Consider the following 10,485-nt stretch of genomic DNA (forward strand, 5'->3'; position numbering starts at 1 on the left):
GTAGTCAATAAAATCAACTATTGTGTAATAACACTGGCATTGCATTCTTTCTGTCATACTGCATATTAGGGCTAAGCAGAAATCAGATATTATCACATGTTCTCCACTTCAGTAGAGTGCTGACGCCCTATAGGGGCCTTTAATAGTATTGCATCCTTACAAATAAATATACGATGAGCCTTGTTTCTCTTGGTGTTGCTCCTTTATTTGAAACATAAAAGTACTTAACGGAACGTTTATTTGTTTTTGAAATGTCAGAGATGGACATTTGTTCCTTCAAATCCACCCATCTCTCTCTCACACACACACACATACACACACACACACTTTCTCATTCATTCAGTCATTTCAACAAGATATCTGGAGCAAAAAAAAAAAAAAAAAAAAACTAAAACTCAATAATGATTTACAATCATTCTATCAGTCAGTCATTCATTGGCAAAAGTAAAAGTACAAATAGGCATGTTATGAGGAGGTGCTGGTGTCCTCCGCTCATATTTTGAAAAGCCACAAGCTTCATGTTAAAGACAACCAGTTTTCTGGTTTCTACCCCTTTAAAAAGAAATAGATTGGTGTTTTTTGGGGGGGGTGGACAACGTCAACAACTCGCCAGTTGGTCAACTTACCCTATAAAGATAGCAGAATGCAGGGAAAACATCCATGAGGTCCTGGGAGATCACTGGCTCTTGTGCTTCATGCTAAACTTCAGCGTATACTGTGCTAAATGCAGCAGGTCCATTAGCTAGAGCTAGGCTGGGAGAAAGTTAGCTTCGCTTAGCTTAAAGACGGGATGCCTGGCTCTCTCTGACGCTCAGAAATACTCCTGTCAATACTTTTAAAGCTCACTAATTAACAAGTTGTTTATTTGTAAAAGTGACACTAATCTGTCAATTTACTTAATTTCAAAGAGCAGCTATACAGTTTATTTGTATCCAATTTCACTTGTTCAATTGCTCAAAGTATTTAACTTGGCAAAAGCAAGTTTGTCAACATTATGTGAATGCAGCATGTAGCCGGAGACGCTGGGTGGATGCATAAACTGCTGTTTGTCAAGAAAATTACAGGACGTCACTTGTATGTGACATTCCTGCTTCTGTACTGAAAAATGATGCAACAAGTTAATTAGTGAGCTTCAGAGTTGTTGGCAGGTGTACTTTTGAACTTCAGAGAGAGCCAGGCAAGCTGTTTTTCTCTGCTTCCAGTCTATGCTAAGCTAAGTTAACAACCTCCCAGATCTATCTCCAAACTTCACCCACAGGCTTAAGAGAGTAAAAAAAAGGAGTAGCAGCACGGAAGTAAAGTAATGTACTGCTGTGGACGGGGGCAGCAGCTAAACATATTTTAGCCACCTAAAAAAAAGGACCACTTAAAAAAAGGGTACACTACAATTTAAGTATTTCCACCGCTTTACCTTGCTGTCAGACGGCCTTTTCCAGCCCTTTAAAGCTATCAGACTCCTTTGACAGTAACCTTACCTAGCAGAACACAGACGTCTCTGCTCTACTGTTGCCTCAATCGGTTAGTTTGTTTGTGTTCTTGTGTGACTTGGTGAATCTGAATTAACCATAGTCACACAATAACACAAAGGCAGTGGAGGACCAGCAACCCCCATGTTCTGCAAAGTAAAAAAACTGTTTTTGTCAATGGAGTCTGGTGGCTTTGAAGAGTAAAGGGCTGTCTGACAGCAAGGTAAAGCGGAACAAATGTTCTAATTATAGCGGACACTTAAACTGATATTGATTTTTCTTTTTAGGTGGCTAGATTAAGTTTTTGCTGCTGCCCCCGTCCACAGCAGGACATGCCTTTGCTCCTGTGCTGGTACTCCTCTCCGTTTCTGCAAACTGGGGGCTGTAAATAACACACTGACAACAGATGAGCACCTAAAACAATACTTCAAAACAATCTGAACAATCGCTTTAAGGTAACATAGCATTTAGCTTTAAAGCTACTACTAATTAAAATAATGCAGATATAACTCAGAATGTTGTCTGCTAGGGTGTTAGCATGTAGCATGTAGCCATCATCGATCAACCAGGCACAGATGGCTGCTCTCCAAACTCTCATCACTTCTCAGGTAATTTAACCAAAGGGCAACATTCCCAAAAACCATTATCAGCACACAAGGTGCATAACAATTAGCCGTGCCAGTTAGACTACCATACACATTCAGTATCCCAGTTGTCCATTGCAGTGGGGCACTACACACAAGTCTTGAGGTCCAATCCTAATGTAGTGTTGTGGGATGTGTAGTAGCTGGTATTGTGACATGTGGAGTGACGAGGTGGGAAGGGGGGGGGGGGGGGGGGGGGGAGTATAGTGTTGAAAATGTTATTAGTGTTCAAAACAACATTTATGTTTTCCTCAAAGCATGTGCCGTTTGAATTTGGTTAGTGAGAAATAAATGGAGGTACTAGCTTTTACATTGTTTGACATACTGCATGTCACATCTGCCTGCCAACCCATCTCCGCCTGTCATGACGACCTTGATCACTCTGATTCTCTCCATCTACCCCTTTCTCTTTCTTCTCACTAGATTCACTCTCTCTTAGTGCTTGAGGGAGAAGTCCCCCGTGTTGAGACGGGGCCGAGGCAGGGCTCCAAACATTTCCGTCCCATCATTGGCTCCGGGGGCCAGCAGGGCCTTCATACTGGCAGCAATGTGCTCCAGGTCAGCACAGCCCACCTGAAAGACAAACACACAGGGACTGTGTGTTAACATGTCACCGGAGGCCGTACACAACCACTGGTATGGCAAGTCCTTTAATATACAAGGTGGTTAACCCTCATCCTACCTACATAGTTAGTCCAGTTGCAGATTGTGTAAAACGAAAATAGACTGCGCACGTGAGGAAATCTGTCTGCTGCATCTGTGTCCGTCTGCTTCAAAATGACTGACAGAGTGATACTTTAAATTATGACCCATGGCAAACATGAACTCAATAAATAGTTCCATCTATTAACACTGCATAGGTCGAATAGGGTGCTTTTGACAGACAATACATCAATATGTTTTAAAAGCACTAATTATGACAGAAAACAATGATATGAAGTCATTAGGAACAAATGAGAAATTGGAATCATAGAATAAAGCACTTGTGAGATACGACATAAAGTATACCAGCAAGGATTAAAAAGGAGGAAATCTAGACAGAAATGGTGAAAATAAATAAATAATGTTCTCTGTTTTTATGATTACTTCTTGTTGGATCATTTTTTTTATTTTCTTATAAAATGATGTTGACAATCTAAAATATTTTCTCAGCAGGACCTGTTGGCACACACTTTTATGGTCACATGAACTGATGGAGCTGTCGTGGTCATTAGTTGGTGCATCAGAATACTGAGCGCTGAATGGTTCCTTTGTCTTGGTCTTCAGATAGAAATCTGTCAACTGATATCAAAAAAACCTAAAATCAAAACAGCTTGCTTAACATGTTGTTGTCTCTTTTCTTTCTCACTTTAAGGATGTCTGCTTTTGAACTTAAATCAGGGAAACTGGTTATAAAGTAAACGTTCCTCCAGTGATCTGATCAACAGAACTCCAGAGTAGATGAGCCACACAGAATATGTAACAGTAAACCAGCGTCATGCTATCTGAAAACGTGGGTTATCTTGCTAACCTACTAATGTACCCGAACGTTTTACTCTCTGCATGCAAACTATCAGCTCCCTCTTTTTGTAAAATGATATGTGCTCACCCGTTCTCCACTGTTGTGGTCTCCTTGAGCTCGGTTTCCTCTGCAGCCCCACACAGGCACAGATACGGGCAGTGAGCGGGCCAGAGCCATGGGGTTGGCGTGACGGAACGAGTACGCAGCCTGACCCATAGCCATGCCGCGCGTCGGAGGCGGAGCATCCTCACTCAAAGAGCCTAGGACACGTGGAAAAATGTTTGTGGATGATGCGCTAATGTGGATCTGTGCACATATGTGACTGCTTTCAGTCAGCATACCAAACTCTTACCATCAGTGCTCTCCTCTTCCCCGTCGGACTCAAAGAACGGCTCGCAATCCCGAGACAGAGAGTCCTCGTCCATGGAGAAGACACCTGAAGCAAAATTATGAGAAATCCTCAGAATGGATGCTCATCAAAGCATTTAGATACACAGATTAACGGTGTGGCTCCTCACCAGCACTTTCATTCCCATATGGTCTCCTCTCATCCATGTCCTCCTCCTCTTCCTCCTCGTCCTCACACTCTTCTTCCAAATCCACAATCCCAGACCTCTGTCTCCCCTGCTCGGCCTCCAGCACACACTTCTCCCGTTCCCTCTCTCCATTGTCGTTCTGCCCGCCGTCCTGCCCGGTCACAGCTCCTGAGCTGTAGATTGACGGATAGCTTTGGGAATACAGTCTGTTGTTCGGACTGACTCCGCCCACCCCGCCGTCTCCTGGAAAGTTCTGGAACAACACACAAAACCACCACGTCACGGATGTGAACATTTTGAATGAGTTTCACGGTGCAGTAAGCCAGTCACAATAATTACTTTATCGACTTATTGTACGATATATGGACATGAACCTACTCAATATCGCCCATTGTGTTTACATAAACGTTTGTTTACATAAGAATGTACCAATATTTTAGCCGACATGATGTCAGAATAAAGCGCAGGGATTCCCTACCATAAGACTTGGACATTGTGCAAACGTTGCACATTTTTGTAAACAGAGCTCGAGAGTTTATTATATTTTTGAAGAATTAAAAATTAATTGTTCTTTGAAACGGTGTACTTGCATTATTATGCCATTATATTATCAATATACGAGTGGCATAAAATGGTATTAAAATGAAAATAATAACGTTTATCGCAATTATCTCTGGGACATTACATGGTCCAACAAATGTAGTTATTGTGACAGGCATAACATGCAGGCCACTCACCCCCCTGTGTCCGGGGTCAGAGGTCAGGTCAACCACCAGCTTGGTTCCTCCCTCTCCCCCCGCCTGGCGTGTGTGCTTTTGGGCTGTTAGCATGGTCGTGGAGTGCAGCACACCAATGTCGTCCATGTAGCGGCGCGCTGACTCGGCCAGAAACCCCTGACCCCATACATTGTAGGAGAAATCACACTCCTTAGGAAAGGCACTGCTGCTCTCCCGTTTCCTCATCCCATCTCCGCCTCCAGCCGATGACCGGAACTTCTTACACGCTGTAAGTATGGCCAGGTCACAGCCAGACTTTTGGCAATACGTTTCCGCAGCAGAAAGTAGCGCCAGCCAGCTTTCTTTGTGGTTGTCTGGGATCTCGGGCTCAGATGACTTGGTGATGGAGGCCATAATGGTGCAAAGTAGTGTTTAACAACTTTCTAATATGGACTGACCTGATGAGAGAACTGAGTAATGCTGATGAATGATGACAGTTTTGAGGTTTGGACTTATGAGAAGCTTGGATTTTGGGAGCAAAAAACTTAATACAGTAGTAATAGGTAACTTTGGTAGCTGCAGTGTATCTGACTTTGCTCAAAATGTTGAAAGAAATCACTTAACTTGCGTTTCTTCTGTCCTGCTGGTGTTAAGTTTTAGCACTGATGAACATGCAGGGGGAAATAATGATCTATCAGGTAGAGAGGCACTGGGTGACTTTAACATATGATATATTGGGCGCCGCCTTACACACTGGAGAGCCAGGGGAGAGAAGAGATGTTGCCAAGTTGCTGGTGATACCTGTAAAGAAATAAAAAAAATAAAAATCAAGGTTAGCTGTAAACTTTGGAAAATGGAAATACATATCACTCATTCTAAAAGTGAGATTCTTCTTTCTTCTACAGAAAATATGTATGCATTTAGAGACATTGCACATTAAAGTATATGCAGATGATTTCTTTTTAAACAACCTGCTCAAAGTAATCTGTCCTCAGATTGTCGCAGCCCTCTCCGTGAGCTGCTTGACACCAATCTATGCTAACTAATGCTACTGTAGCTACTGTAACGTTAGCTACTGTAGCTTTATAATAATCATGCTCTCTATTGATCAACTTTACTGCCATTTTTGCAATCGTTTCTGTCTCATTTTAGATTGCATGCTACGGACTTTGTTTGCACGGTTACTGTCGCTGCTGCAGCTGTTGTTGTTGATCTTGTTGTTTATTCAGTGTTGTGTGCATCCTCCTCATGATGGAACCACATTTCACCTCCATTTTTCAAGCTTTAGCAGGAGCCGAGACGCACAAGTATAAATTACGGAAACGAGGTAAAACGTTCACCTACCTGTTCAGTTTCTTTCTTCCACGTTGTCAGATGTTTATCAATCCTAAACTTTACTTCTTTTATGTCAAACGTCTTCTACATTCTCCCACAGTTTCTCTCCCCTAGCTAAACTCTACACCAGCAGCAAGCTAGCAAGGATTAATAACCGCTTTTCCTGCTAATATTTTCAAAATAAAAGCCGTGTCAATAAACACATGTTTTTGTGTTGCACAAATAGTTTTGATTGGAAAAGGTTATTAAATATGAGGAATATGTGATAATTGAATATAAGTGAATCTTTGTCTTATGTCAGAAGTGGCAGTCAAATTTGATATGTTCTGCTCTCAGCAGCCATCTATTTACCTATATATACTTTACTTATGTGTTACTTACAGTTTCACTCTGTGTATATGTCTTACTTCTGTGTTTACATACACAATACTCTCGACCACAAAGTTATATTAGCCTATTTTATTTTATATAATATATATGTTTATTTTTTAGCCCTATATTTAAAGTTGAGTTAAGTTCTGTTATTGTTATCCATCCATCCATCGTCTACCGCTTATCCGGAATCGGGTCGCGGGGGCAGCAGCTCCAGTAAGGAACCCCAATCTTCCCTTCTCCGGGCCACATCCTCCAGCTCCGACTGGGGGATCCTGAGGCGTTCCCAGGCCAGTGAGGAGATATAATCTCTCCACCGAGTCCTGGGTCTCCTCCCAGCTGGACGTGCCTGGAACACCTCCCTAGGGAGGCGCCCAGGTGGCATCCTTACTAGATGCCCGAACCACCTCAACTGGCTCCTTTCAAAGTAAAGGAGCAGCGGCTCTACTCCGAGTCTCTCACGGATGGCTGAGCTTCTCACCCTATCTCTAAGGGAGACGCCAGCCACCCGTCTGAGAAAACCCATTTCGGCCGCTTGTACCCGTGATCTCGTTCTTTCGGTCATGACCCAGCCTTCATGACCATAGGTGAGGGTAGGAACGAAGATCGACCGGTAGATTGAGAGCTTTGCCTTCTGGCTCAGCTCTCTTTTCGTCACAACGGTGCGGTAAAGTGACTGTAATACCGCCCCCGCTGCTCCGATTCTCCGGCCAATCTCTCGCTCCATTGTCCCCTCACTCGCGAACAAGACCCCGAGGTACTTGAACTCCTTCACTTGGGGTAATGGCTCATTCCCTACCCGGAGTAGGCAATCCACCGGTTTCCTGCTGAGAGCCATGGCCTCAGATTTGGAGGTGCTGATCCTCATCCCAACCGCTTCACACTCGGCTGCGAACCGATCCAGTGACTGTTGAAGGTCACAGACCGATGATGCCATAAGGACCACATCATCTGCAAAGAGCAGCGATGAGATCCTCAGGTCACCGAACTGCAACCCCTCTCCTCTACGACTACGCCTCGATATCCTATCCATGAAAATCACGAACAGGATTGGTGATAAAGCGCAGCCCTGGCGGAGGCCAACATTCACGGGAAACGAGTCCGACTTACTGCCGAGTATCCGGACACAACTCTTGCTTTGGGCGTACAGGGATTGGATGGCCCTCAAAAGTGACCCCCTCACCCCATACTCCCGCAGCACCTCCCACAGTATCACCCGGGGGACCCGGTCATACGCCTTCTCCAGATCCACAAAACACATGTAGACCGGATGGGCGTAGTCCCAGGCCCCCTCCAGGATCCTTGCGAGAGTGAAGAGTTGGTCCGTTGTTCCACGACCAGGACGGAATCCGCATTGTTCCTCTTCAATCAGAGGTTCGACTACCGGCCGAACCCTCCTTTCCAGTACCTTGGAGTAGACTTTACCAGGGAGGCTGAGAAGTGTGATACCCCTGTAGTTGGCACACACTCTCTGGTCCCCCTTTTTAAATAGGGGAACCACCACCCCGGTCTGCCAACCCCTAGGCACTGTCCCAGACTTCCACGCAATGTTGACGAGGCGTGTCAACCAAGACAGCCCCTCAACACCCAAAGCCTTCAGCATTTCTGGACGGATCTCATCAACCCCTGCGGCTTTGCCACTGTGGAGTTGTTTGACTACCTCAGTGACTTCCATCAGGGAAATTGACGATGATCCCCCATCAGCTTCCAGCTCTGCCTCAACCATAGAGGGCGTGTTAGTCGGATTCAGGAGTTCCTCAAAGTGCTCCTTCCACCGGCCGATAACCTTCTCAGTTGAAGTCAGCAGGGTCCCACCCTTGCTGTACACAGCTTGGATGGTTCCTCGCTTCCCCCTCCTGAGGTGCCGGATGGTTTTCCAGAAGCACCTTGGTGCCGACCGAAAGTCCTTCTCCATAGCTTCTCCAAACTTCTCCCACACTGCTTTGCCTCTGACACGGCAGAAGCTGCCGCCCTTCTAGTCCTTCGATACCCTGCAACTGTTTCTGGAGTCCTCCCGGATAACATAACCCGGAAGGACTCCTTCTTCAGTCGGACGGCTTCCCTAACCACCGGGGTCCACCACGGTGTTCGAGGGTTACCGCCCCTTGAGGCACCTAAGACCTTGAGACCACAGCTCATCACCGCAGCTTCAGCAATAGAGGTTTTGAACATCGCCCACTCAGGTTCAATGCCCCCAACCTCCACAGGGATGGCTGAAAAGCTCCGCCGGAGGTGTGAGTTAAAGATCCCCAGGACAGGGGCTTCCTCCAGACGTTCCCAGTTCACCCGCACTACCCGTTTGGGTTTACCAGGTCTGTCCAGAGTCTTCCCCCACCCCTTGATCCAACTCACCACCAGATGGTGATCAGTCGACAGCTCCGCCCCTCTCTTCACCCGAGTGTCCAAAACATGCGGCCTCAGGTCAGATGATACGATTACGAAATCGATCATTGACCTTTGGCCTAGGGTGCTCTGGTACCACGTGCACTTATGAGCATCCTTATGTTCGAACATGGTGTTTGTTATGGCCATTCCATGGCTAGCACAGAAGTCCAACAACAAACGACCGTTCGGGTTTAGATCAGGGAGGCCCTTCCTCCCAATCACGCCTCTCCAGGTGTCTCCATCGTTTCCCACGTGTGCGTTGAAGTCTCCCAGCAAGACTACGGAGTCCCCTACTGGAGCCCCCTGCAGGGCTCCATTCAGGGTCTCCAAGAAGGCCGAATACTCAGAACTGCGGTTTGGGGCATAGGCACAAACAACAGTCAGAGTTTTCCCCTCCATAACCCGAAGGCGTAGGGAGGCGACCCTCTCGTCCACCGGGATAAACTCCAACGTAGCGGCGCTCAGCCGGGGGCTAGTGAGTATCCCCACCCCGGCCCGACGCCTCACACCTTGGGCAACTCCGGAGAAGAATAGAGTCCAACCCCTATCCAGGAGTACGGTTCCAGAGCCAAGACTGTGCGTGGCGGTAAGCCCCACCAGATCCAACTGGTAGCGATCCACCTCCCGCACTAGTTCCGACTCCTTCCCCCACAGAGCCAGCCTCTGCTGCCCGGGTCTGGTCCGTCGAGGTCCCTGACCATCGCTGCCACCCATGTGACAGCGCACCCGACCCCAGCGGTTTTTCCCATGAGTGGTGGGCCCACAGGATGGATGGATGGGAGGCACCACGTAGCTTCTTCGGGCTGTGCCCGACCGGGCTCCGTGGCAAACCCGGCCACCAGGCGCTCGCTGTCGGGCCCTCCCTCTGGTATTGTATTATTGTTATGCATATGATAATAAAGAATTTTAATATGTAACAAATTAGGTATTAGGTCTGTAATTGTTCATTTATTATTTCGCAAAAGATTTCCTAGAAAGAATTCTGATTCAGATTTTTAACTAATTCTGTAATAATTGACTAAATACATTTAAACAGGTGTTCAATTGGTACACTTCCAATTAATTAATTCCAGGTAGCTGCTGGCATAATCTATAGTCTATTAGTCATAGCACAGCATGCCAGCTGAACATGAAATGTGAAATTTGTCTACAGATAAACACACAATTCAATAAAGTTTTTATTTTATTTTTAGATTTCGGTTTAAAATGTACTTATTAATTAACTAATTAACTTGTTTTTAGGAAAAATCTGTTTTTCATATAATTATAATCTTCGTCCAGAAAGCTTGCAACGAAATAACAGGGAACGTTTCAGGTAAACAATTTGGACCCATAAAATGAAATTACCAAACATTATTACATATATTAAGGAGGATTCACACTGAACACAATCTGTGTATAAATATTTATTTTGAACAATCAGGCATCTAGTAGACTTAAATAATCATAAAATGCAGTGAATATCACGTGACAAAGTATGTTTTAATTTGAAGGCTAATGCCGTCTGCTCTCATCCGGTTTTGTTTTGTT

The 10,485-nt window shown here is 45.4% G+C and overlaps 1 protein-coding gene across 1 annotated transcript; it reads right to left on the reverse strand.

Annotated features, from left to right (window-relative positions):
* Positions 1–183: 183 nt before the first annotated feature.
* akt1s1 (AKT1 substrate 1 (proline-rich)) lies at positions 184–6,345 on the reverse strand. Its single transcript, XM_029438374.1, has 6 exons — positions 6,208–6,345; positions 4,885–5,664; positions 4,130–4,400; positions 3,964–4,047; positions 3,699–3,871; positions 184–2,683 (listed from the first exon to the last, which is right to left on the reverse strand). The coding sequence occupies exons 2-6, from the start codon at positions 5,275–5,277 to the stop codon at positions 2,546–2,548; spliced, it is 1,059 nt and encodes a 352-aa protein (XP_029294234.1). The 5' UTR covers positions 5,278–5,664; positions 6,208–6,345; the 3' UTR covers positions 184–2,545.
* Between the last annotated feature and the right edge of the window lie 4,140 nt (positions 6,346–10,485).

Source organism: Cottoperca gobio, chromosome 8, assembly GCF_900634415.1.
Source record: "Cottoperca gobio chromosome 8, fCotGob3.1, whole genome shotgun sequence".
NCBI lineage: Eukaryota > Metazoa > Chordata > Actinopteri > Perciformes > Bovichtidae > Cottoperca > Cottoperca gobio.

Excerpts from the sequence above, each read along its gene's own strand:
- akt1s1 (XM_029438374.1), bottom strand. The coding sequence starts at position 5,277 with ATGGCCTCCATCACCAAGTCATCTGAGCCCGAGATCCCAGACAACCAC. Across the intron at positions 4,048-4,129 it reads ATATGGGAATGAAAGTGCTG|GTGTCTTCTCCATGGACGAG; the intron begins GTGAGGAGCCAC and ends ATTTTGCTTCAG. Across the intron at positions 3,872-3,963 it reads GGAAGAGGAGAGCACTGATG|GCTCTTTGAGTGAGGATGCT; the intron begins GTAAGAGTTTGG and ends CACGTGTCCTAG.